The sequence below is a fragment of the Paralichthys olivaceus genome, chromosome 3, assembly GCF_024713975.1.
Source record: "Paralichthys olivaceus isolate ysfri-2021 chromosome 3, ASM2471397v2, whole genome shotgun sequence".
In the NCBI taxonomy this organism is placed as follows: Eukaryota; Metazoa; Chordata; class Actinopteri; order Pleuronectiformes; family Paralichthyidae; genus Paralichthys; species Paralichthys olivaceus.
Window position 1 is genome coordinate 18,641,890 of NC_091095.1, and position 27,645 is coordinate 18,669,534.

The window sequence follows — 27,645 nt, forward strand, 5'->3', positions numbered from 1 at the left end:
TCTGATCATTTTCTTTATAAAATTATTATTATCAAACCAATAAGCTCATCAACTAGAAAATATCTTTCATGTACATATACTGCATATTTATTATCAATCCTACATTGTTAGCTTAACTTGTTACAGCAATGTCTGAAAATAAGATTTCCCTCATTAATATGCAGAGTTATGCAGCAAGCTGCTCTAAAATCTAAACAGATCATATAAGTCCTGTTAATTACCTGTGGTAAGGTGGGGGCAGTTCAGTAGTGTTCAGTCACTCATTCTACCTCAACCTTGATCAGGGGAACATTCCTTCCCCTCTGAGCTTTGTGGTGGGAGTCTAGACAGTGACATTTAATGTTGCATTTTTTGGTCTTTTTAATCAGCATCATGTTGCAGCTGTATTCACACTCAATCATAGAAAAACCAATACAACAACAAAAAACATTACATTCTCATCAACCCTAATGGATAAACAAATATCTTCAAAACAGATGTTGGTGCAACTTGTTTTTCTTCCTTGTGTTATTAAACTGTAAAAAGTGTTTCAAAGCTTCACAGTGATATTCTGGTCACATATGGTTTCACCACAATGGCCCCTTAGCATGTTTGTTGGTCATAGGAAACTACAGACATTTTGCTGACTTCAGGTGTTTTGTTTTATGCTTTGTGTGGTGGCCTGTTTTCTTTTAAAGAAACAAGCTAAACAAAACAAGAGATGGGAAATTAAGAAAGTAAATATGGAAAGCTAGAATTAATCTAATCTAATTTTGCATTTTTCTTGAGCCACTGAAGAACATAACTATGTCAAGAAGTGCTGATAGGTCCAGATATGTGATCATGACATGTCCAATCAGGATAGTTTCTTTGTCAATTCCATTATGCTATAAGGGTTTTATCCATTACATTGATCTTTTTTTTCTTACACACAGTTATGAGGTTATATATTTGTATAAAAAAAATGTTACTTTTTACCACTCACAAACCCCCAAAACTCACAAACCTAAATACTATAGACTTATAAATCAATAAATTAATAAAACAATTTATCAAAGTTGGATTTACTTAACCTCTAAGACAGTTGATATTCTGTGTCTGTGGCTTTTTCTGATGAAAGACGTTTGAATTATAGAATGGAAATCTGAGGTTGTGAGGGTGGTGGTGGTGGTGGTGTTGGATGTGGGAGGGAAAAAATGTAACCGTGCAAAGATGCTGATTGTGATAAAACTAATGTGAAAAACATTCCACCGTGACATCTTGGGTCTCTGGTGGTTGTGGTGATAGTTACTTTGAACCGGGAGGAAAAGTTAATGAAGCTTCAACAGAATTTTCAAACAGACCGCACAGCAAAACATTTTTAATATTACAAATGGGTCTGACAGTTTGAGAGTAAGTGTTAAAAGCCTAAAATCAAAGCTTACAATCACTATTATTACACTAGGACCCAGGCACAATTTGGCAAATCAAGGGGAGAGCAACTGAGCAGTTAAGAGGCTGATGGAGCACAGGTGTGTCCCCAGTCATTCCTGCTCCGGTGATCACGCCTCTGCACATGTCCTCTTGGTGAGCCAAACTAACTTTTTGTGTTTTAATTAGAAATATGTAATTGTTGGGGGTAATGTAGGGGTGCAAATGTACCCTGAGGTATATTTGATTTATGTAAATATTGAATGTGTTAGAGTTTACTATAGGGATTTAATTACAAAGTGTGCATCTACCAACAATTGTTTCTTTTGTTAAGGGTCATAACAGAATCAGAAATCAGAAATCAGGTATACTTTATTAATCCCCGGAGGTAAATTCAAACACACAAAGGTCCTGAGCAAGCAATGAAAAAGCAGGTATAGCAACAGTCGAGGAGTACTGGTTGCTGTTTATTTTATATTCATATTTATATTGTTTGATTTCCTGTGTTTTAGTGTGTAAAGCACAGTGGTAATCTGACTTTTTATTGTTTTTAGTCTAGCCAGCTGATGTTGGCCTTTAGTCACAGGAGTGGCTGGTGCAGTGGGAGTTCACCTGTTGATTTTTGGTTATTATCATTTGTGGTTTGCTGTGGCACTGGTAGTAGTTTTGGTGTTTCCTGTTTGGAAAAGGGTTTAACATGTGCATAGTTTTTGCTACTCACAGATAGAATACTTCCAGTACACCAGCCTGCTGATAGGTGTGCCAGACCACTGCAGCAACTTTTAATTAACTTTTTAATAAACACAGACTGTTGGCTTTATCATTGAAGTTCACCTGTATTTACATTTAAGACAAAAGTCACATAGTCACAGTCTAGACCTATAGCAGCATAACGAAGTGATGGTTCAGGACTCACCAGATCCAGAACTAGTTTTAAGTTTAAGTTTAAATGCTGAGATGGTGTCTGCCTCCTGAACCCAGAGTGGGAGCTGGTTTCACAGGAGAGGAGCCTGGTAGCTGAATGCTCTACATCCTGTTCTACTCTTACAGACTCTTGGCAACACAAGAGAGCCTGTGATTTGTGAACGGAGTGATCTATTTGGATAATACGGTGTTATCAGGTCTTTGATGTATGAAGGGGCTTGATTGTTAAGGGCATGTATGTGGTGCTTTCTCATGATGTTGCAAGGGGAGCATATACTGTATAAGGTGAAGAGTATAGTAGTATAGTAAGGGTATATAGTATAGAGCAGAGGTTTAATAACAGCTACCTTAAAAGCATGTGGTACATAGCTGGTTAACAAAGACATGCTAATCTGATTTAATAAGAAACTGTCAATCGGGGAAAACTTCCTTAAAAAGTCCAGTTGGGACAGAGTCTAATTGACAAGTTGTTGGTTTACATGATGAAACTAATGAGGTCAGTTCAGGAAGATCAATAGAAGAAAATTGGTTCAAACATAAATCTGATTCTATGGTTTCAGGACCAGACAATGTATCTATGTATGTGCTATTCATTGGGAGGAGGTGGTGGATATTTGTTAAGAAGCTCATGAAATCATTGCGTCTTAGGGTTAGAGGGATAGATGGGTCAGTAGAGGTGGCACCTTCTGTCAGCCTGGCTACAGTGCTGAAGAGGAACCTGGGGTTGTTCTTGTTCTATTTATAATGAATAATAAGAGGTTCTGGCATTTCTAAGTGCTTTCTTGTAATTTATCAGGCTATCCTTCCAGGCTAGGTGAAAGTCATGATTATTGGTGGAACGCCACTTCCTCTCTAGTTTCTGCGATGTCTGTTTTAAAACACGTGTTTGAGAATTATACCATGGAGCTAATCTCCTCTGATTTATCTTCTTTTTTAGCGGGGCGACAGTGTCAAGGGTTGTTTTTAATGAAGCTGCTGTTCTATTAACTTAGTTAACAACTAATGTGGGAGTAAAGTTTTGATAACTTCCCTGTATTGTACAGACACATGGCTGTGAGGTAAGTCTAGAAGGAAGCAGTTCTTTAAAGTTATTCACAGTTTTATCAGATAAACACAGACTATAATAGAATTTATGTCCAGAATCTGTGTAATTAATAATTGTAAATCCAAATGTAATTAAAAAATGGTCAGACAGAAGAGGGTTCTGTTGAAATATGATTATGTTCAATGTCTATGCCATATGTCAGAACAAGATCAAGAGTGTGATTCAGACAGTGAGTGGGTTTAGTCATGTTGAGTGAAACCAATTGAGTCTATTGATGATTTGAAAGCTGAACTAAGGCTCTCGTTGGCAACAGCCTAAGATGATTTTATCTGTCCTAAGAACTAGTTCTGATAGAAGGGGCAGGCGGACCATATATGATAACGAGATTAATTGGTTTATGTGATATTTGAAGCTTGGATGTATGAGGCCTATTATCAGATTTTCAAAGGAGTTATAACTTTCCTTTGGTCGAGGGTTGATAGATGGGTCAGATTTAACGATTGCTGCAACCCCTCCACCTCTGCCTGTGCTTAGAGGAATATGATTATTAGTATAGTTTGGGGGCGTCGCTTCATTTAAACCTACATATTCTCCATCTTGCAGCCAGGTTTCTGTTAAACATAATAGATTGATTTGGTGATCAGTAATCAGATCATTAAAGAGTAACGTTTTTATTGTTATTATATTGTTATTTAGTGACCTGATATTTAATAAACCGCATTTTATAATTCTGTGTTTTGTTACCGGTATATTAGCTGTGTTAACTTTTATTAGATTTGAATGTATTACCCCTCTCCTGTTTACTTTTGATTTAATGATTTTAGGTGGTCGGGGGGAGACACAGTTTCTATAGGATATTGTGAGGGTGACTGTTCAAATAGAAGCGCAGAGAAGCATGTAAGACTGTGACTCTGCCTCCTGGTCTCAACTCTGGATTGTGAAGGTATGGACTGTCTATTGCAAACTAAAAACCTGACCTTGAGTGAAGTCACTGATTATGTGACTCCATTGTCAAATGTATAGGTTGTGTGTATACATGGTTAACATAGCATCAAGTGCAGTGTAAAATGAAAAAAGTTATTTTGAGAACATCCAAAAAACACAGTCAACACTGAACTTCCTCTGCTCCAAGCATGAAGTTAGTTGAATGAGTGGTTGTTGAGGGACAGAGACTATTTCTGGATTTACCAGGACAAAAGTCCAAACATCCTGTCCTAAAAGTGAGTTTTAATGACTGTATGCAGGAGCATGACTTTGTTGTTGTGATCAAGCTTTGATATGTGAATTCATCTATCAAAGGTAATATCACTAAGATAACTTCTCTGTTCATGTCAGTCTCATTTCTTTTCGCCCTCTACTTGACAAGAAACATCTTTCTCTTGAGTAAAGTTGTGATGCTCTCATGTTCTGGTGTGTCTCCACTCTCTGCCACCTGCAGAGGAGTCTTCCCCACTTTATTTTGAGCCTGCAGATTCACCTTCTTCCACCCCCTGCTGTGCGCAGCTTGGCCCCAGTTTATAAGCCCCTTCACTGCCTCCTGGTGTCCACCTCGGACAGCACAGTGCAGAGGAGTGTCTCTGCTGTAATCTGTAGCGTTGATCTTTGCCCCGGCCTGCAGCAGCAGCACAGCCACACTGTCGTGGCCTTTCTCAGCTGCAGCATGAAGCGCTGTTTTCCTCCATGCATTTCTCTCCTCTAACACCTTGTTGCTGAGCGACTGTAGAAGAGTTGAAACCACACTGGCATGACCGCCAGCTGCTGCATAGTGCAGAGGTGTGGAGCCATCCATGTCTTTAGCACCTACCTTTGCCTTGTGTTGCAACAGTGAGACAACAGCATTTAACCTCCCCTCCATGGCAGCCAGGTGGAGGGCAGTTTTCTTCTCATTGTCAGTGGTGCTTGGGTTGGTTTTGGCTGAAATCAAGTCCACCACCCTGCTCTCTACAGGGGAAGAGGCTGCCCAGTGCAGGGCGGTCCTGCCCAGTTTATCTTTGACTGCTGGATCTGCCTTATTCTGAAGAAGCTGGATTACTGTGTCTGCATGGCCCTGCTGACCAGCCAAATGAAGAGCGGTCAGTCCGTCCCGGGATACTGCATTTACCTGAAGAAATAACCCACGACTCTCAGGCTCCCAAAACATACTGTAAATATGCAAAACTGACACCAATCTCTGCAAAAGAGTTTGTTTGTTTGTCTGTTAGCAGGATTGCTAAAAAACTACTGGACGAATTATCAAAAGTCAACAAAAGATAATTTAAGACATTTCCTTGATTTCTCAGAGAATAATTCATGGTTCAATAATCACATGTTTAAGGGACTGATATTGACATGTGTGGGACAGTTGGTGCAGATCCAAATAAAAACTGGGTCTAGTGAATTTAATTGAGGTTTCATGGGGGAGGTATGCGCTCTACTGAGTGAACTTTTTACCTGTGCTCCAGCTTTTATCAACAGACCCACCATGTCTGATCTATCAGACTGAGCTGCCAGGTGTAGAGCCTGTTGGCCTTCAGGTCCAGCAATGTTGGGGTCTGAACCCTTTTCCAGCAGCGTCTGAACTATGGGCACACTGCCACTGTGAACAGCCAGGTGCAAGGCTGAGGAGCGGTCACGTAAAGTAGCATCCATTTTGGCCTGTTTTTCTAGTAGCACTCTGAAATAAAAAAATTAAATGCTATTTATAATCAATGAACCAAAACATACAAGGCAGGCTGACATATCCACGGATGACTGTCTCAAAGAATATGGTTTAATTAGCAACCGATCAAGCAGCTTTTATGTACTGTCCAACAAAACCATACTCTACAAAGTGAAATGGAGATACATGGACATACAGTACATAATCAGTAACAATGTAAAGTGGATACAAATTTCAAATTAAGAATTTTTAAGGATAAAAACTAAGCAGAATCATAAATATAACTCAACCTCTGAGAGTCACTTCAGAGATACAGTAGTAACCAAACCCATCAGCTGTATCATTTTCAAACTTATAGACTTCGCTAAATAAAAGTACTCTGAGGCCTATAAACAGACTACTATTAAAAAAATTAAGATTGTCTTCCCGTTTACTCTTTTTGTATTTTTAATGTTCCTTTTTGTGGTCCTTATTTTTTCTTTTCAAAATTCAAATTTGGATGAGTATGACTTTTTTATTGGTTTGCTGATATGAGTCTTTCACACACATCTGTAGCTGTGTTGACATGTTTGACAGGAACCAGTGACATTTTTTGAACTTTTATTTTACAGAATAAACAATGCAGAAAAGATGTGCTCTTATGCTTACATTTACATCAAATTTATTTTATAATAAAGATTGCAGTTCTCATTAACGTTTCTTTTTTTTATTATCATGTTTTCATAATAACAGCATGGGAAACATTGGCAGAAATGTTTTACTCTTAATATCAGCATCAGCTCTCAAAAGTCCATATCAACTGGGCTCTATTTAGACCTTAATGGTTGAATTAGCATATACATTTTACAATGGTGGTTACAAAAAAGTACTAGCAGATTATTCATTATCCTCCACTATACCTGCATAATTCAAACTCAAGAATCTTTCTTGAGTGAATAATCCTGCAGTTGAATGTGTAGAGGACACATTCCATGTGTGTCGTAACAAGACAGAATCCTTGTTGGAGACAGTTACCTGAAGACTTCAAAGTGTCCCAGCTCAGCAGCCAACAGGAGAGCAGTGTATCCCTGTGTGTCACACAAGTTCACATTTGCTCCACTGTCAATCAGAGTGGTTACCATTCCATGCTGGTTCTGTCTAACAGCGGAGAAGAGAGCAGAGCCCAGCTCTTCTTCACTCAGAGCTCCTCTGGCATTAGCTACGAACAAAACACTGTGTGAACTAATGTGTTTGCACATAATCTACAACTCAGAAAGGAATTCATGCTGATGTTGCATTAATTCAAGATTTCTATGTGTTTAAGTCTTTGGGGGGAAAGAACTCACCCAGCAGCAGGTGTAGAATTGATTCCTGTTTGTGTTCAATGGCTTCATTTATAACATCGTGGTCAACTTCTGCTCCTGCATTCAGAAGCACAGTCGTAGTTTTCTCGTTGCTCCTGGCAACTGTATAAAACAGAGGGGTTTTTTCATGGTTGTTTCTGGCATTGACAGTGGCCCCACTCTGCAGCAGCAGCTCAGCCAGCCTCCAGTTGTCTTGCATGGCTGCCCTGTGGAGAATCATGTCCTGCGTGTGGCTCTCAGTTTGCTTGGCCTCCTCCTTCAGCAGCACCTTCACAACATCCACATGCTCATGCTCTGCTGCCAAGTCAATGGGGGTTTTATCAAAGAGATCCAAAGAGTGGATGGGGGCCCCGGCCTTTACCAGGGCTCTGACTATCTCAATATGACCCCTGCTGGCTGCGCTGTGAAGAGCCGTGTGACCATGATTATCCTGCAGGTCCAATCTGGCTCCTTTACGGATCAAGATCTCAGTGATGGAAAGGTGCCTGTGTTTAGCAGCTACATGTAATAGCGTCTCATTGGAAGAATGAAAAGTGTTAATATCGGTGTCCTTTAACAGCTCTTCCAGGAGGACCAGATCACAATCTGTCGCGATCATGTGTATTAAGTTGTCTGGTTGATGTGGTGCTGCCTTATCCCCTAGTTTTTCAAGTGGCACAGGACTGCTGTCTTCTATCTCAGGGCTAAATCTTTTAGATTTCTCTGAGGCAAATAAACCACCTGCCTTCTTCTTATTAGTCAGTGTGACTATTCCTACCATTCCCTCCTTTTCCTTCTCAAGCAAATAGCCAATCAGCTGTCTCCTTGCATCTCGAATATGTTCGTTCACGCTCCCCACATAGGCTCTGATTCGCTGATAAAGGTCAGGCTCTGCCAGCATGAGACAGGGATGGAAAAACTTCCTACATGCCCTCTCACCTCCGGCCTCCAGGATTTCCAGGACCCTAGAGTTCTGATCTTTCCGAGTCTTGAAGGTCAGAACGATGGATCTCTTAGCCACTGTCATGACCCCCTCTGTGACGAGTAGATCCAGTAGATCCTCAGTATGTGAGATCCCATTGACCAGATACTTTTTCTTTGCCCGGATCACATCCACAGCATACGGGTTGATAGGGTTTGATGATGCTTGAGCATCAAAACCATTTTGTATATTTAACATTGTAAAGACTTTGAGAACGTAAAGTAAGAATTCAATAACCTGTGGTTCTGGCGGCTGTGTGTGACTGTGTGTGTTTGATACCTTATTGCTAGGTGAAATACCTCATCCTAGCAACTCGAGACAAAAGCCATTCACTGAAGATCAACCTGCCTTTTGTGAGATTATGTGACAAACTTATTGTGCAGTCACTGCCAGCTGCCTCTAAAACCCCCAGTGGAAATATGACTATCTTTTTTAATTTACAAAGAAAACAGAGAGAAAGAGAGAGAGAGCAGATACGTGTGCATGACTCAACATGTGTGGGTGCAGAATGGTGCACTCCATGGGTAACCCCATTCTGTTCGGTCTGCATGTGTCATAATTTATATTCCAAACATTAGTGAGATAACAAATTACAAAATCTAAATGTGTGCACTTTTTACATTGAATATCTTCCACTAAGCCACTGCTTTAATCTATAACACTGTATTATATTATATCAGACATGTTCTCTATTAAATGTTTTAAACCATACAACTTTTTATTTTGTTTTATTCGAATTCTCTCTTTCTTTACACTGTATATTGTCTATTTTATTTTCTCTTTGTCTCTTTATTTACTTTATTTTATCGTATTTCATTCTCTCTGTCTCTTTATAGTGCATATGTCTTCATTTTATTTTACTCCCTCCTTTCCCTGCATATAACGTTTGTTTTCTTATTATTAAATCTGAACATGAAATAGGTCTGAAGCTGTGATCTGCTTGTTGTTTTGACCTGGTGAAGTAAATCCAGGCTCCTTATTATGCAGATTACTGAGTCGATTCACTTCCCGTAATACACGCCCCCTCCGTCGTGACGTAGATATTCCGAGTGTTCCCTCTCCTTATATGGTCAGGAAGGACACCGTGTTCCGGGGTGACGTCACGCTGCCCCATGCTTAAAAAATGACATTAGAGCAGATATAATAAGAATTAGCGTTTAATGAAACGTTTTGAATTACTTTATTTTGTAGAAATATCATACTTCCAGAACATCAACTTGTATAACTCATTAATTGTGTTATTGTGAAGAGCGGATATCAAATTCGTTAGCTGTCGTTTCTTTATTTTTTGGGATAGAAAAATATATAAAATAAGTTGAAATGGCTGCACGTTGCATTGGGGTTCATAAGAAAAGTAAATTCTATTATATCAGTTATTAGTAATTATATTAGTAAACAGGAAAGGGAAAGAAAGAAATTGCTATATATTAAAGCTGCTAACACAGACAATATCAACCATTTGTCTCAAGTTTATTCTTTGTCTCATCACTACTGATGATTCAAAACAAGATGCAGTGATTGATGTCGATTTACAGAGAGAACCAGTCTCATCTGTCAAGTAATTTAGTCTGTGTCGCCCTCTAGTGTGTCATTATGAACATTACACACTAGTGACAGAAGTTGTAATGTATAAACCTGTAGTTTTAACCTGTTGTATGTGGCGTGTAACCTGCTGTCTATACAGTACTTTACACTGGGCCTATAGTATCTGATGGGGTTAAAGGGGATATTTAGTCATAATATCCATATTTTTAGGTGTACATGTCCCCAACCTGCTTCTTAAATTTAACTATCACCTCAATCTCCAAACTGGTTTAAACCTTTTAAAAACATCAGCTTTTATCAGCATTAGAAAATAATCATTTATGTTGAGTATTTGTCTTGTAGTCTAACTGTCCTTTATGTCCTGTCAGTGATTTATTCAAAAATGTAAGTTCCGTTAGATTTATGGTGGTGTCCTTTTGTTTACAATCTGAATTATTATTTATGATATTGTGTTTTTGAGGAGCTGGCATCAAACTTGTTGAAAGTGCACTATATGTAATGTTGTACACAGTTATTGTGTAAGTATATTATATACAAATATAATATACTCTCTGAGACCAACAGTGGTACTTAAATCAGTAATGTGTCAGTGATAATGTATCTTATGTCTGATGAGTGATACAGTTCTGCCTCAGAAACTACTTGTGTTTGAGTTTCAACAGTGTGTCTGGGGGTTTCTTAATTTACAACAGGACAGGAAGTAATGTTGAATAACTGAATGGTGCAAATGATGTGCCACCGTATGAAATGTATTACTTTCATAAACTTTGTTGAATGTTATTGTGATTTTTAAGATGTTATACTATCACTGTTATATAGTGTTAACACCTGAGGTTTGTGTCATATTCATACTCTCCAGGCAGACCTGTGTGTGTTGGGATAACAAAGAGGAGAGATGAAGCTCCATGTCCTAATTTGCAGAATTGGCCATCGCTGGTCTGCCAGCTGTAACACAATCACTTAGCCTGGATCAATACCAGCACTAATGGAATTTACCTTGAGGTATCGGGCCTAGCAGCTCTTGCAACATGTTGCAACATGCTTTATTGTTTGAGCTCCTGAGATGGCACACCCACTTTTTACAAGAACACAGAGGCAGCTTTGTGTCTTTTCATCTGCTTTATTTTCTTAAATATCGATTAGTTTCTGAAGTGCTCAGAAAACACAACATAAAAAATTATACAGTATTCTTATTACAAATGGTAAATATAAGTACTCCAAGTTGATCCTATGTACATATAACAATGAGTGAAACCCCATCAAACAACTTTAGAAAAAAACAAGTAAAATCTTGAAGCTTTTCCAACTTAAATTCTTACAATTAAGAAAAGAAAGTACATTGTACTGTAACTCATAAGTCAGGCAGCTTTAGTTACAACTTTCAGCCGTTTAGAGTTGGTCAACACGCCCATGCGTGAGGCCATTATGGCTACAGCAAGAAACGTCTCTATTGCAGGTTCTTATATCCTCTAATACTGAATTTCTCCTTTGGTATTCGTGAGAAGGTCCATGCAGAGATGGGTGTAAATCAAGAAAAGTTCAGTCCAGTTCTGTGAAAGCAGCACGGAACAGAAACAGAAATGTATCCTGCTTGTTGCCATGGCCCCTCTGGATCACGGCCACTGTTACTGTCCCGAGCTCATCTCTGGGACGCGCCCCCCGGGAGCGCGGTCTGGAACTTTCAGTGCGGCCCACAGATCCTGCCGGTGCCGGTCATCCCAAATCCCGTCCCGATCTCGGGAGACCCAGCCACTCACTATCACAGGAAGCGTCCGATTCGTTCAACTACAGTCTTTGCTCTCTCCGCCGCCGCTGACAGCCCCTCAGAAGGTCTGGAGCTGCTGCGTCAACATGAGCTGGCAGCCGCTGTTGACGTGGTTCATCACCTTCTGCTTCAGCTGGGCCACCTGCTCCCGCAGCATGTTGGCGGTGGACGCCAGCTCCGAGTTCTGCGACTTGAGGTTCTTGACTTTGTCCTCCAGCCTCGAGATTCGCTCCAGCTTCCTCTTGCGGCACTTGGAGGCAGCGATGCGGTTCCTCATCCTCTTCCTCTCTGCCTTGATGCGCTCCTGGTTCTCCATGTCGATCGGGGAGAGTGGAGGGGTCTCCCCGGGCATTTCGGGCACGGTTTGGGGCTCCTCTTTGAGAGCTGTGAGACGGGGCAGGGAGCTGGGCTGGCCGTAGATTGGGAGCTGGGGCGGGGCAGCGGGGAAGGACATAGTCGGGGCTGAGGATGTGTAGTTCGGAGCCGAGACAGTGCTGATGGCGGGGTTGAAAGTGTTCAAGTCCTCATAGACCGGTGAGTCGGAGCGCATGGTGGTGTTGCTGCTGTACACGGTGACACCAGCGGCAGAGGAGACGGGCGGTAGCGCGCTGTTGACGCTGGTCTGTGGGGCTGAGGTGACGCTCACGCTGGCCGGAGCCGGCATGTGCTGGTGGTGCAGCTCGGCCAGAGCTCGGACGAACCCCTCTGCGAACCCCTCCTGCTCGTCGGTGACGTTCTTGGGGCACAGGAACTGGGTCGGGGTCGGCGTGGTGGTGATGAGCCCGTTGCTGGACTGGATGATGAGCCGCTCCAGCTCCGGAGAGGCCAGCTTCAGCAAGCCCACGTCCGGGGAGGTGAGGAGCTCGCCGGCCTTGGCGCGGAGGTGCGGCTTCAGGGTGCCCGTCGGGTCGGAGAGGTTCAGGGTCATGTTGTGCTTCAGCGCTTTGGAGTTGCTGTATCCGTAGCCGGCGCTGTCTTGCTGGGAGAAAGCGTTGAGTGAGTCGTCATAGAAAGTAGTTTCCATCTTGGTATACATAGAAGAGAAACCAAAAAACCAGTGCAGCTATAAAGGTCTTCTACAAAAACACCTTTCGTCCCCCCTGCGCTTCAACTTGGTTTAAATCAGCTGAGGAGACTGGTTTCCAAACGTCCTCTGTGCGTAAAAGCCTCCGGAGTGAGTGCGCCCTGGTTCGGCAGGGATCAGGACTTACTTCTTCGAGCCGGCGGTGAGAGAGTCGTGTCCACGCTGTGTGAATGAAAAGCGCTGTGACTCTCGTGTGTACACTCTGATCTGAGCAGCGTGGATCCAAACCTTATCTGCTGCCGCTGCCTCGCTAAAAATAGCCATGATGTCATGACGGGGTTCTCCCATTGGCTGGAGGGCGTGTCGCAACGGTAAGACCCCGCCCCGCTTGCCTGGAAGACCACCCAGAAAAAAATCTTAATCTCGCGGTGGATTGTGGGATGAGGTAATGCTGGATAGCGAGAGTGTAAACGCGGTGCATTGTGGGCTCACGTATTGTTTTTGAATCCTTGGTTACCCGCTCTGCTGTCAGTGGCGGGACAGTCAGTACTGCACTTTGTCTTTTTCCCTTAACTTTCTTTACAAGCATAATAATGTCCTCTAAACTGTAGAAACTATTTAAAGTATTTAAATATAATAATAAGACAATTAATTATTGTCAACAGCCTTTGAGTTGAATAAATTCTATTCTATATACTAATGTAAATAAAAAAGTGTCCATTGTCAAGTTTATATGTATATGGGTTTATAACAGTCATGAAACAGTAACATTTAATAAATTCACATTTTATTCTATTCTTTATAGTTAAGAAAATGTAACTATTGTTCACATGTATATTTAGAAATAGTTTGGGTTTATAGTGCCCATAACAATATCAAAAGTAAATTATATTCTGTACAGTAATGACAATGACACTCCTTTTCATTTCTGTCTTTTTACATTTACATATGGCATTAGCAATAACATAAAAGATTATACACAATTTTATTTATATTGAAATCTAATCTATTCATTTTATTTACAGTAATGAAAATTAAACTTATGAAGAATTGTGTGAAGACAATATTTTAATTGTTGTGCATTTCAAATGACTGAAAACTGTTAAATGAAAACCTATATATTATTATATTATAATTTTCCATGTGTATGTGCGCCCACAGTGGAAACTTGCTTCTTGGTCTGGGATACCATGGTGGTCTCTGGTTGGTGGTCCATTATAAATTGCCTATACATACACAGAAAAGTTTGAAGTTTTGTTTATGCTGAGGGAGTTAAAATTTGACACCTGTGCAGGTTACCGCAAACAGACATATTCATCAGGACATGTGTTAAAGCTCTGTTATTTACCTGAAGAGCAGACTCAAGACCAACTTATTGAGTTTTGTGTTCTGGTAACAGTCTTTCTTTCATTTTTAAAATGATCTTAACGTTAATTCAGTCGTCAGGAGACAGATTTAATGGAGCCTTTTGCTTTTACTACCGTAAAGACCACACATCTGTGAAAAGCTACATTTAGGACCTTTTTATTATTGCTACAACTACAAATTGTCCATGATAGATCCACAGACTGTCTCTTAATCCTCATAAAGAGCAAGTACATTTCCTATTATCCATGTCAGGGGGTGTAATTAGTGTAGTGCAGTCCATTGTCCCCTGGCCCCTGGTCAGAAATCATGGCTGGTTTAATGGCAGGGGTTAACTGGTGTGTCTTGCGGGCTCCCCTCCAGCCTTCCACACTCCCACTGTCTGGGTCACCCTCTGCCCTGCCAGCTTTACTGCCCACTATCTCCTGCGCGCCACGTCTAAATATGTCCCCCCTGTGTGACGAGTAAATCAGCCCCCTGGCGCTGGCTGGCTCAGAGCGGCACCCAAGGAGGATCAAGCAGATCATAAAAAACCACCAGAGTCTGACTTTTTATGACTGCTAATGTTGTCTTTATCTACTGTTGTATATGTCAAACTGTGGTAATCAATAAAGTCGTAAATAATCTGATCTAATTGGTGGAGTTAACTGATCTCCTGCAATTTCTTTTTTGATTTAGGTGCTTGAGGAAAAAACGCTTTGCCCTATGGTCAAACACAATGGAGGGACATGTCAAGGTGAGTCTTTCCAATGCACACTATACACTTACCCTCAGTTTCTTTAAATTTCATTCATATTTGTGGTTTTATAACATTCGCCCTGGGGATGAAAGTTTCGTGTTTACACTCAGTGTTTCACTGGCAAATTCTGAAATATTTATCCACTTTGCCTCATTCATCTATTTATGACTGCTTTACTTCTGAATTCATGTCCATAAAAGAATCATAAGTAGGTGGTCCAGTGCCCACCACCACACAGCAGGGATCCTTATGTATGATTTCACCCATTGTCTTAAATAGATGAACAAATTTAAGGCAAAACATATGAAGTAATTTAAAGTTGTTATCTCATTTAAATTAAAGCTCTTTTCAGAGTCAAATCCCATGGCAAAAGTCAGACCTTAGTAAATTCAGTTTTATATACAGCACTTTTAAATTGTGTTTCATACAGAACCCCTAAATGTTTCAATATGGCTGGAGCGCTGTGTGAATTGGGTCTGCTTTTCTTCCCTGGTCACCATGCGTAAAGTTATAAAGGGGTAACCACAGCGTGGTCGTTTGCCAAAGTCATTTTCTGTGTAGGAATGTTTGGAAGATTAGCAAGGAGAAGCCCTGCTGTTTAAGTGACTATTTAACATGAGGCTGGGATACCCTGCTGCTGCCTTGGTCCAGAGCCTGGACTTATGCTCACTTGTGGTCACAGAGAGAATTTATTCAGTATTGTACTTGCATTTTGTAGGATAGAGACATGGACCCAGGGGGGGAAAGGGCAATTAGTTACAGCCTGGAGAAATGATGTAGCCACAGATGTCCGACAGTTGAATTCTAATATGGAATTACGCAGTTATTTGTCTCACAAAACTGATTTATAGATTTCAAATCAAGCAGCACACTGTATTTCTTGACTTTAACCCATTCAGCCATTAATGGAACTAACTAGTTACAAGGTGTCCTTATATAATTATTGACTTTCAGGACTTTTGGAAATGAAGTTTGAGAACAAAAGAAAAATACCACAGCATTAATATTAATTCACTACTTTGCATTGATGGAGGGTCCAGAACCAGTTATGCTGCCATTTGGAAACAAAATCAGTTTATGTGCAGAAGTTGGTCAATGTCATGCAAATTTTACTTGTGACAAGATTTAGGGCTCTACTTTAATGATCTAAGCACCTGGTGTGAAGTGCACGCTGTGAGAGCATTAAGGTTTAACAGCAGAAGAACACTTGCTGCTCCAGGTGTTGTACTTAGTCTCGTCATTAATAATGGGTGTGTAACATGCAGTAAACTAGACAGCGGCATCTCCCATCCCCTGTAAGGGCCTGGTGTACTTGTTTATGGGTGGAGTGGGATTAAGAGACCAGATTTTCCAGGTAGTAAGAACAAACACTCCTCTGCAGAGAACACTGATCTGCTTGTGTCTGTGCACAAGTGAATGTATTTGAACAGACCACCTCTCCTTGTGCACCCACCTTTATTACAATCTTGCTAATACACCCCTAAAATGAAAGTGCTGTGCAAATGACTTCAGACCAGGTTTTTGTTGGCCTGTAAATATGTTTGCTCTGGATAAATCTCTGCTAACTTCCCAGTGGTGGTGACTCGACTCTTCACATCTCTTCCTCTGTATTTGTTTTTTTTTCCAGGATTATGAGTGAACACACACTCTCAAACGCACACTTTTTCAAAGCACTGTGTTCCTGCTCAGCTGCATCCTGACCTGGAATGGTATACATGGGCCTTTTGAGTTGTAGAGTCTTTAGCCTTTCCTCCCATCAACCCCTGCATCTCTATTAACACTTGTTTAATCATAATCCCCCCTCTGCTCCTCTCCTGATTTTGACCTCTTTCACTCACTCTATCCTGACAATACACCTCCACTATTTGCCTCTCTGGACTGGACCCCAAATGCCCTCCATTTACACCCCCCACACACTTTTGCCTTTCTCTTATCTCTCTCCTCCTCCTCTGTTCTCTTTCCCTCTCTCCTGCCTCTCCCTCTCATCTTACTCCTATCAGTGTTCGTCCAGGCAGCAGGATTTCCCCTGTGATGGAAACAGGCTGTGGCTCAGTTGTATTGTTTTAGCAGCTCTTTTCAGTAAAATCTCAGTCTTCTCTCTGTTTTTCTTGTTGGTATTGTTAAAAGTTAAACCAGTGCATTGAGCACAGCACAGTGCAAATGACAAGCATGTAAAGTCATTGAAACAATAAAAAAATAACTTTTTGGTCTCTCTGTCAAACTCAACACTCATTGCGGTTTGCAGGGTGAGTGAGAGACAGGCAGACAGACTGTTAAAGCCTTTGAGACAGTGTTCGCTCATAATGGTCAAAGCCTCAGAGAACAATTGTGTTTTCAGCTGTTATGTGAAGGAAAAATGTTCCACATTGTGAAGATTGTGTGTTTCACTGGCCTCTAGTAAGATTATACACTTAGCTGTGTGTGTGTGTACATCTGGATCTGTCATTCCTCTAATGGCAGAGTGTCACTTCACTGATATTTAGAAGGAAACCCCAAAGGTATACAGTACATGCAAAAACTATTGATGAAACACAAATCATGGTATATATTCAAATCTTGAGACAGGTATAACACATAAATACCACAAGTTGTGATTAGGAGGACATGGCTGTTAAAATATGATGACTAAATGGCTAAATGTAGTGAATATGACATTGGTAGTTAGCCAAATGTCCTGGACAAATGTTTAAGATTAGCTGTAATGCGTATGGTTAAAACATTTTGAAATGTGTAACTACACTGTAAGCCCGGATAAGTAGAGCATACCTAAAGAATTTGAAGACATAGGTTGTCCTAAAATTTTAAGTAATGCAAAATTTAAACTTGAGTTGATTAACTTAAAAGCTTTAAAGGCTCACTGTGTGAGATTTAGGTGAAAGGGATCTATTGGTACTAATTGAATATAAAATAATCCTCATGATGTTTTCACTTGTGTGTTTCATCAAAATTGTATGAATTGTTTTCTTTACCCCAGAAAAGGCCCTTTATATTTAAATACTTTATATTTACATTGAGGGGGTCCTCTCTATGGGGGCTGCCATGTTTTTCACATTAGTCCAGACTGGACAAACTAAACACCTTTTGAGTTTTTATGAGAACTGAAGGCTACCACAGGTTCTCTGTCATGTTTGGAAGGGGAGGGTGATGTGAGGGGTGTTCAGCTGCAACATGCAATTTCATCACAAGATGTTACTAAATTCTACACACTGTACCTTTAAGGGGTGAAATACATTTTTTTAAAGAGATAGTTCACCCAAAAATCACAATTCACTCATTATCTACTTACCATTATGTAAATGAAGGGGTGGGTGAAGTGTTTGAGTCCACAAAACACTTCTTGAGTTTCAGGGGTAAACAACATTGCAGCCAAATCCAATACCATTGAAGTAAATGGTGACCACTTCTTCAAACATAAAAAAAAAAAACAAAGGAAAAAAAGATAAAATGCCTCCGTACTGCTCCTGTGGTGTGTTTAAAAAGCTTAAAGTTATTGATAAATGACTTAAAGTACTTTTGTTGAAGTAGCTAGTTTGATATATAATAATATCAATATAAATATGTGATATACTATATATATGTGTGTGTTTAAAAGGCAGAAACATCAATCTGACACTCCAAAATGTAAAACAAATAAAAACATGAACAAACCAACCTACAAAATTATAATATGATTATATTTATTATAACTTCCATTACAATAAACACATGTATTCTTATGTAAACACCCAGACAGAAACACTGATATTCTATGAATTATCAACAATTTTGTTGAAAACAGTAAATTGATCGACATGTTTTTCCTTCCATTATTATTCTCTTTGTCCTTTCTTCTCCCCAATGACACCTCTTTTTCAATCATCTCTATATATCTATTTCTTTGGCAGCCATTTTAATAATTAAAAATGACAAACGTCACTCTTTCCTGTCAGGATTTACAACATGGTAAAAGAAGGAATCATTGTGATTGGATATTAGACACGTACTGACACACACGCATCTACACACATTGAATCTCCCTGAGTGATGTCTCATTGTTCCGCCCTTCACCAAGTGTGGAACGAGTGTTTGATGCCCAACAGGCTCTATCCAGGCGCTGTTTTAATTAATTTGCCCGTAAAATTAGCCATCACTCCCAGCAGCCTCTCTGGTACCCTCAGTGACAAAAGACTTTATTAGCTTTGATAATTAATCGCCACTAACTACCTGGACTAATCAAAACTTAGATATACTGGTCAGAATCATATGGAAAATCAATCAACGGCAATCTCTCTCATTTTGACCCTTTCAGCTCATCGTAACTCACTAGGGCAGGTGCACAATGACATCATTGGGCAGGGGTGAGCACACTGCAAGTCGCTGATTTCACCTTTAGGCCGCAGATGCCTTTTTAAAATCATTGATATGGGAGAAAAAGAACAACTTGAGTTAAAGGGTTATACAGACGAGGACTTGTATACTTGTGGGGGTGCATGTCTGCATGCGTTTTATTTGTTGTCTCAGAGTAATTTAATCTACGAGAGTGAGTCTGCGCCTCATTATGAAAATTAAATAACATCATCTAAAATGAAAGGCAGAGTGAGCCACAGCAGGACACACACACACACACACACACACACACACACACATACACACACAGAAGCACAAACACACACTTGCATACAGGCAGGCAAAGTAAATGGCCTTTTTGACACTGCTTAGGAGTTGTGTATGTGTGTAAGTCCTCAGCTGGCTCTGCTCAGCCTGTAACAGGGAGGTGAGTGTGTCACCAGGGAGAATGATCGATAGCTATTAAAACTCACCAGTGCCTCAGTCCAGATGGAGGACTATTTGTGTGTGTCTGTTTAGCCATGATCGAGCTCTGTGTTTGTACAGGTGGGGCACTATATAGCAGCAACGCTAACCTGTTCCACCCCATTTACCTCTGTAAAGTGTGTGTGTGTGTGTGTGTGTGTGGCTACATTTGTGTGATTGTGTTGTTCATGTGTGAGAATTTGTGTTGTTGCTGTGTACTTAAGTGTGACTGGGGAGGTTGTCAGTGTGAGTTTGGACTTGCCGGTTATTCTAGCCTGGCTTTTCAGAGGCAATAAAAAGTAAAGAGAAGAGGGAGGGAGGGAGAGGGGAGAGAGTGACAGGACTGAGCACTTGTTTTATGTTGAGCAGTTTCAGTCTGAAACTGAGAGATCGCAAGAAGGAACAATGGAAGTTTGTTCTTTTGCACTTACTGAAGAGGAGAGAACTTAAATTTGGGCTTGTCACACACGAAGAGAGAGAGAGAGAGTGAGAGAGCTGTGAATATTTGCCTTAAATTATACTCAAGCATTATTGGATATTTAATAAGTATAAGTGAACTTGATCTGGCAGAATGCAGTCCTATGAAACTAGAGACATCTGCAAGTGCAAAAAGAAAATCAGCCTCTCCTCCTCTCCTCTCGCACACAGATCATCCTCACCACCCTCCTCTGAGGCGACTATGAAACCTGATCACATATCAATAGTGAGTGGTATTATGGTTGTAGGGCAGGGGGGGGGGGCTCAGTGACTGTGATGATTGCCTGGCATTTTCCTACCACTGTACACTGTACCAACACCAAGGAAAACACTCTTTTCTGATTGGCTTACACATGTCAATTAAAATGATATACTAGCACACCGCACACATGGCTCAGATCAGATCACTGTTTCGTGTTCCCTACAGCGAGCTGCCACTTTGCTGAAGAGCAGCCAGTGTGGCCACAAGTGATGGTTACAGATCATTGGTAAATGTTTAAACAGTAACTCAAGAGAAGAATAATAAAGTCAGTTATCTGACTCTGTCATGTTACATACACAACAATATCTAACCAAAATCTGCCAAATATAGCAGCGGTATGCTGCTGCTAATACCAGGCTGAGCAGGCACTTGGTAATATTACTAAGTAATATAATGTGGATTTGTTTTTGTATTTGTATATTTACTACTTATAGTTGTATCTTTTTATAAGAAGAGAAAGAATTTGTTATTTCCTTTTGTAAAGTTACACAGACTCAACTTCAATGGTAAGTGTTAGAATGCCCTGTAACCTAGCAACAAAACTGAAAATCAGTAAAGGTGGAAGCCCAAAGGCCATCATAAAAATTTAGAAATTATTTTGTTCATATTTACTTTTCTTGTTTTTTTTCCTGGGTAAGTTGCCATGGTGACCATGGCGTCCAAATATAGGAAAATACTGCACTGACATAGCAGGACGCTATGTCATTGATTATTTTCCTTAATTGGAACACTTTACTGTACAAAGTATATGTTGACACCAGAGACCGTGTGTTTGTGTGTGTGTGTGTGTATTTGTGTGTGTGTGTGTGTGTGTGTGTGTGTGTGTGTGTGTGTGTGTGTGTGTGTGTGTGTGTGTGTGTGTGTGTGTGTGCACACGCTTATTTAGGGATAGGCTGGGCGAGACTGAAGGGAGGAAGCAGGAGCACTTAGTTGAGTGACAGCAGTTTATTCTGTATTCCAGTATTACCCTTGTCTCTCTCTTGCTCTCTCTGTGTTTGTGTGTGTGGGTTGTGATGGCACGTGCACCTCCATTTCACAATGTTAAGTCAACAGTGAAACTCAGACGCCACCTTTAACTGTACTGAAGCTTCAGTGCTGAAAGTCACGTCAGATGAGTGAACAAATAATGTGGTTGATTTCTTTAAATTGTTTCTTTTACTGTTCAGCTGATATATCTCATTGTTGTATTATTATTCTGGCCCTGTATCACAGTCTTCATCCTCCTGCTCAGGGTGTTTCCTCTCCCTGACTCTCCAGTATCATCGTAGGGATTAGCTAATAAACATGCTGGCTTTCCTGTTGCCGTGCCGACCAAGCAACAAATATTTAGAGCTATGTGGCACCGTCCACCAACATTCCAGGATCGGCTGTTTTGGAAACTTCTTCTGTCAAATGCCTTTCTCTCCTCCTTCCTTCCTTCTCAATCCAACGCCCAACCCCCTCTCTCTCTCTCTCTCTCCCCCTCCCTCCCTCCCTCTCTCTGTGTCACCCTCTGTCTCTCCTCCTCTTCTCTGCCTCCCTCCAGATAAATGGTCTCTTTGTCTCCTGGTTAAATGCACTTGAGAACAGCAGTCGGGACAAGTGGTTCTGTCTAACAGCAGGAGCACACACTGTAACTGGGCACTGATGCAGATCTTTGTCATTGTAACTGACTAAATGTAATTCTAACAAGACTAAACCTCCTACAAATGTTACTGCCACTCCCCTATCGGGCTGTATAAACTCTGTTCACATAATACAACTTGATAGTAACAGACATGACGCATTCAAGATCATGTAAACTGTTAACCCTGACCTGGTGTCAGTGCGATGTGAAGTACACAAACAAGAAGCAGATCCACTTCCAGCAACAATTCTCATTATTAATGCATCCATACAAAAATGTATCGCAGGTGCGTTTATTCTTACATTAAGTTAAGAGTTACTTCATACTTGAACATATACTGTGCAAACATTGTTTTTTTATTTGACAGGATGTTACATTTTGATTTGATACAGAACATAACATTGACTAATTTGATAAACTATCCAAAAAATTAGAAAATTATGTGCACCATCTGCAAAATTGACAAAGGCTGTGTGCATGTTAATTAATCATTAATAATAAACCATTAATAAAACCATAATTTTGTTTTGAATCGAGCATTTTGTACTTGGGTAAATTGAATATAATTTGATTGTTTTTTTTCCTTTCGGACTATGCTGAAATCCAGTATATTGATTTATTTTTCAAGTATGAGAGTAACCTTTACTGTGAAAATGTATTGGTTACTAAATGCAACAAGGAGAAATATACTGTACCTTGAGACTTAACACCTGTGAGACACAGGAGTGTAACAGAAGCAGCGTTATTTGGTGATATTAATAATTATGAAAAAGAAGACCATTGATGTTGGCATTAGAGTGATCATGATATAAACTTTGCATGCAGCTTGAACTTTGCTGACTGCAGGAGGAATATGGGGCGTATGGCTGTTTCTCCTCAGGGCTGCTCTGATCGGCACGTTGCAGTATACTGTTGAATGTAAATCTGTCATATGCTGCTCTGTCTCTGTATTTCAGGTATTTCAGGTTGGAGGGTGTTTGGGAACATGAATCCAGAGGTTACTGCAAGTGGTGGGACCAGTGCCACGTGCTTTTGTGGGTTTTCAATTTTGTCATGTTAGGTTTCCAGAAGTCTCGTTCACAGAGCTAACACTTTGCATCTTCATTGTGAACTCTCAAAGTATTTTGATGCAACAGTGTTGGTATTTTACGGTTAGCTTCTAGCAGCCAGCAGCTCATTCTCATCTTCACCCTGTAGGGCTGACCCCCGCAGTTGTGTCACCAGGAATTTTGGTTCCGTATTAGTAGGACAATCAAGTGACCTCTCTTCCTATTGTAATTTTCTGCTGGAATGTGTGTTCTACTGGCAGTGGGAAATTAGTTTTTTTTAAACAAGTTTACCCATAATTTTGGTGTAAAGTTTTGAATCAGTCAATCACATTTTTAATTTCCAGTTTTATTGTTGGACCCATTTCCCAGGATTACAAATGAACGTGGATACCCCTACAACCACTGGCTGTGACAGCCTCATCAGAAACCTGAACTCTGCAGACTTCCTTCCTGTTCGTGCTTTATGAATCTGAATCTTTTGATCGCTGATAAATCCTGTTTCAGTGTCAAATACAAAACTTATGACAAGTGATAACCAAGTTGGGCCAGAGAAATGTGGCTGCAGAAAGGTTTACGTGCAAGCTTGCACACACACACACACACAGAGGCAGTTTAAGATATTGGCACTTTTGCTTGCATGCATGGAGTAGTGTCGCTGTTGTAGTGTGCAGTCCTGCAGGATGTCTACATGCTGATAGAAACCAGGAGCAGAGGAGCTCTATGAGGCATTCAGCTCATCCCCCTGCCGTGGGATGGAGAATTTATGAGATCAGTGCTCATATACAAATTAATCTGATTTAATATCTGTGTTTCTATCTGATGTCTCAGATTCTTATAATTTAGTGTGTCCAATGTGTTTTAAATATGTAATAGTTTAAGTGACCGTGATACTTAAATCAGGCAATACTCTTTGAGTTAACTTTAACCCATTGTGTCTCTGAATAATCAGCATGTTCAGTGAGAGAGCTCTTTTTTTATTTAAAACTTTCTTTCAAAGTTCTAGTGATCCATAGAGATAGTGATCTATAGTATGTGTGTATTTGTACATCATTTGAATCGAGGTGACCACTTCAGTGGCTAATTCTGCGGAATGCACTTCCAGCCTCTGAGCCAATCATTAATCTGTATTTACTCAGTGTAGCTCAGGGCACTCTGGCCGTGAGAAATCTCTCCCACATCACCTCTCTGCCTGTGTGTATTTGGGTGTGAGTGTGTGTGTGTGAGCGTGTGTGAGCGTGTGTGTGTGTGCGTGTGCGTGTGTGTGGTCAGACTGGTTTGCCAGAGTTGAATAGAAAAAAAATATGTCTCAGTCGAAACTGACTCCAGCACATGCACATAGGCATACATGCTGGCTGCACACCAACACGCACCCATACAAACACATGCACACCCACACACATTTATACTTCTATCTTAGTGAGGACACTCAATGGCCTAATGTATTCCGTAGCCCCTAACCATCCAAACTAATTGCCTAACCCTAACCAAACAGTCCATTAAAGGGGGGTCACAAAGTGAGGACCGCCCAAAATGTCCTTACTTTCCCAAAATGTCCTCATTCCGTAGGTTGTAGGCTAAAACTGGTCCTCACAAAGATAGCTCCACAAGAGCACACACACACACACACACACACTCAGTGATTAAGTGAGCCGCAGCAATCCTGTCCGCCTCTATCTTAGAAGGTTAAGGGCCTCAGCTCTTATCACGAAATGGGACTGTGTTTGTGCACAGGCATTAGTGTGCATGTATATGTGTGTTTGTGTAACCCTGTGCACATGCGTGCGTGTGTTCGTATTTGAGAAAACACAGACTGGCCCATGGGACTGCTCAGGCTGTGTGTTTTGGCTCTGTCAGGCAGACCATTATGATGGCGTCGGAGGTCAGGTGGTCTGGCGAGAGGGCCCAGATATATTTGTATGTTTGAATTAGGTATGCAGGCCTGATGAATAACCTCTCTGGGATGTTGATGTGATCTTCCTCCCTTCCCAGTGGGTTTGTAGGATTCTTCAGACACTACCTCAGACCGTTTTGCTTGTCATTGTGCAGCTGAAAGGTGAAATGCTGTGAAAGGTCAGAGGGTTTACACTTGTTACACCCTAACACCAAGCATCCTTGAGCAACACTTTGATCACCAACCTGTGTCAGTGAGATTAAAAGCAGCTGTAGAAACTGTGGTGAGGTGCATTAAAATATGGACACATCCTAAACGGCCTCAAGCCTATTTTCCTTTTTCCATAACCCGGTAGCTATAGCATGTAACAGTGACTGCCCACTTTAAGGACCTCTCTGATTCAGGAAGTAAATTCCCCAATTATTTTCTCAATTGACGTTTCAGAAAATCTATATAAAAAAGATGTTCAAACCTGAAACAACGCCGCCCAGTTGCAAGATGAATCCTGAGCATAACAAGAATTTGATTCGGACAAAAGATTATACACTACACATCCCATAAACCACTGCAAATGATCATTGTTGCCTTTGATGGGCTTGTCTGCTGTTAAGCAGTTTTGTCTTGATCAATAAAGTTCGATTGATTATTCTATTCTATTGACACGTCATGGTAAACATGGAAACTAAAGAAAGCAAACCAAAACACAATATTACAAGTACAAACAAACCCAATACTTATTGTCATACTAATACCAATACTGATATTGATATTAACGTAAATACAAGTAATAGAAACTCTCATATTGAGATAACACAATGACAGCTCTGTTTCCACAAGACTATGAGATATGTATGGTTGACAGACAAGTATGAAGTTGTTCCAAGAACCGTTCTGCAGCCCCTCAGGTTACCTGAGGTCAACATGCAGCACGACTATCTTACTTCTCCTCTCCCTGTCTCTCTCTGTCCTGCAGTACTGCTTCTGTTACACTCCTGTGTCTCACAGGTGTTGTCGTGTATTTGTGCAGAGTGTTTTAATAATACATGTCCACAAGTGTCTGTTTCCCTTCTCTTTGTTTCTGTGTCTTTGAATCCAGGTCAACAACCATGTAAATCTTGGGTAACAGATGCCTCAGTGGTTCTGCACAGCCCCATCTTCTGCCTGATTACAAAGGACATAACACACATCTTCAGCCTTAACTTGTCTGGCCTCAAAATTGTTTTAAAATAAACAAAAGAAGACATGTACAAAATAAGCGTTCTTAAATAATTTTTCTTGTCTGCAAAAAGACCAGACTTTCAAGAGTGTGTGTATCATTTAATTTATTGTTTCATGCGTCAGTTTTTGCCAGTTGTCATGCTCATTAGCTAACATTACTTGTCAGTATGAGCCGTGATTACTGACGTCATGATGTAACTTTGAAAGTTTGAGTATGGAACTGCAACCAACAGCCAGTTAGCTTAGATTGATGAGTGAACAAAGAGGAAACACTGTCTCTGTCTAGAGGCAATAAATTCCACCCACTTGCAAAGCTCACTAATCAAAGGTAACCTTAGGATCATATCTACCACTAGTAGCACTATGGAGCAGGGTTTCTTATGAGTAGGTCACCACTTTGGTTATCCTGTGCATATTGACAGGAGACACACATAAAAGCAAAGGTGTGACGTTGTACACGTTCCTCCCAATGGTTTCACTGTTTTGATGATTTTGGCAGTAACATGCCAAAGCAAAGATGAAGACTGCTAGCAGTGTGAACATGGACATAAACAATGCACGTTTTAAAATGTTCAAAATAATCTGTTTTATGAATGTGTTATAAAGGGGGGGAATGTCTGCAAGATGTTGGACCTCAAGGATACAAACAATCGTTTATTGCATTAATACATGTAGTTGTGGTTTTGCAGGGAGTTATGCTGCAATATCAGTAATATCACACAATACAAATAGAATGGGAGGAACAGGAAACTCTGCCAATTCTTAACTAAGAATTCTCAAAATTTTCAGCCCTGTTGCTAACATTAGAACCAGCCCAGATAAGCACCTAAATAAGCTACATTTACTGTGTAATGTGTTGGTAGCCCAGCAAGAAGTTTATGGTTCGATCTGTCTGGGTCGAGTTTACACATTCTCCCAGTGTTTGAGTGGGTTCTTTCTGGGTACACCCTCCCACAGTCCAAAGACATGCAGGTTGGGGTTAATTATACTAAATGTGAATGGTTGTTTGTCTCTGTATGTTGTTCAGCTCTACCCACGACCTTCAAAGGGTAAGCTGGATGGATGGATAGATGGACTGATAGCAATCCATGCCAATGTGAAACCAGATTTAAAAAAAGCATATAACTCCTGTACAATAAACTGAATATGTTGTTTTAGACTGAAGTAGATATGAAGGGCTCATCTAGTAATTCTTAGTTTCAGGTAATTATATGTTGATGAACATTATAAACAAATGCTCAATTAAAGACAATTTTTTCTTTAAATTTACTTGCGTCTACATTCTTGAAATCTTTACAGTATCTGTCAGATCTTTTCTGTTCCTCAGTAAACAGCCTGACATGAATGTCAGAGGTTACAGGTGCAGGTGATAAATGTAAGATTCATTTGTGTCACGACTGCTCTGCTCTTATTTGTGAACAAATTAAAGCGAGTGGTAAGTCAAATACACCTGATTGATAAATTCACTTTAATTGCTAAATTATGTCTGGTCTGTCAAGCCCGTACATCTAAATGGCATTTCTAGACTGATGCGCATTCAAATGGACAGTGGAGGAAGTCATTTTGGCGTAATGGCGATAAATGAGTGGTCAAACTGGCAGTAATTATACATC

General features: G+C 40.5%; 2 protein-coding genes and 1 long non-coding RNA gene across 5 annotated transcripts; 1 reads left to right on the forward strand and 2 right to left on the reverse strand.

The window, feature by feature from the left end:
• The first annotated feature begins 305 nt into the window (after positions 1-305).
• LOC138407231 (uncharacterized) lies at positions 306-26,069 on the forward strand. Its single transcript, XR_011240648.1, has 4 exons — positions 306-1,545; positions 4,183-4,301; positions 14,678-14,735; positions 25,911-26,069. It is a non-coding gene; the product is annotated as an uncharacterized lncRNA (long non-coding RNA).
• Positions 4,332-9,289, reverse strand: caiap (CARD- and ANK-containing Inflammasome Adaptor Protein). Its single transcript, XM_020080596.2, has 4 exons — positions 7,322-9,289; positions 7,011-7,194; positions 5,789-6,011; positions 4,332-5,459 (listed from the first exon to the last, which is right to left on the reverse strand). Exons 1-4 carry the CDS (start codon positions 8,496-8,498, stop codon positions 4,713-4,715), a joined length of 2,331 nt encoding a protein of 776 aa, XP_019936155.2. The 5' UTR covers positions 8,499-9,289; the 3' UTR covers positions 4,332-4,712.
• Positions 10,946-13,004, reverse strand: jun (Jun proto-oncogene, AP-1 transcription factor subunit). 3 transcript variants are annotated; one of them, XM_069522323.1, is made up of 2 exons: positions 12,822-13,004; positions 10,946-12,585 (listed from the first exon to the last, which is right to left on the reverse strand). In XM_069522323.1, exons 1-2 carry the CDS (start codon positions 12,964-12,966, stop codon positions 11,669-11,671), a joined length of 1,062 nt encoding a protein of 353 aa, XP_069378424.1. In that variant the 5' UTR covers positions 12,967-13,004; the 3' UTR covers positions 10,946-11,668. The 3 variants fall into 3 exon arrangements, with proteins under 3 accessions (XP_069378424.1, XP_069378425.1, XP_019936937.1); XM_069522324.1 differs by having other exon boundaries at positions 10,946-12,589; positions 12,822-12,932; XM_020081378.2 differs by having other exon boundaries at positions 10,946-12,910.
• Positions 26,070-27,645: the final 1,576 nt, after the last annotated feature.

Excerpts from the sequence above, each read along its gene's own strand:
- jun (XM_069522323.1), bottom strand. The coding sequence starts at position 12,966 with ATGACATCATGGCTATTTTTAGCGAGGCAGCGGCAGCAGATAAGGTTT. Across the intron at positions 12,586-12,821 it reads CTCACCGCCGGCTCGAAGAA|ACAGCGCCGGCTACGGATAC; the intron begins GTAAGTCCTGAT and ends TCTCCCAGCAAG.
- caiap (XM_020080596.2), bottom strand. The coding sequence starts at position 8,498 with ATGTTAAATATACAAAATGGTTTTGATGCTCAAGCATCATCAAACCCT. Across the intron at positions 7,195-7,321 it reads AATTCTACACCTGCTGCTGG|CTAATGCCAGAGGAGCTCTG; the intron begins GTGAGTTCTTTC and ends TTTTGTTCGTAG. Across the intron at positions 5,460-5,788 it reads TGATAAAAGCTGGAGCACAG|GTAAATGCAGTATCCCGGGA; the intron begins GTAAAAAGTTCA and ends TTATTTCTTCAG.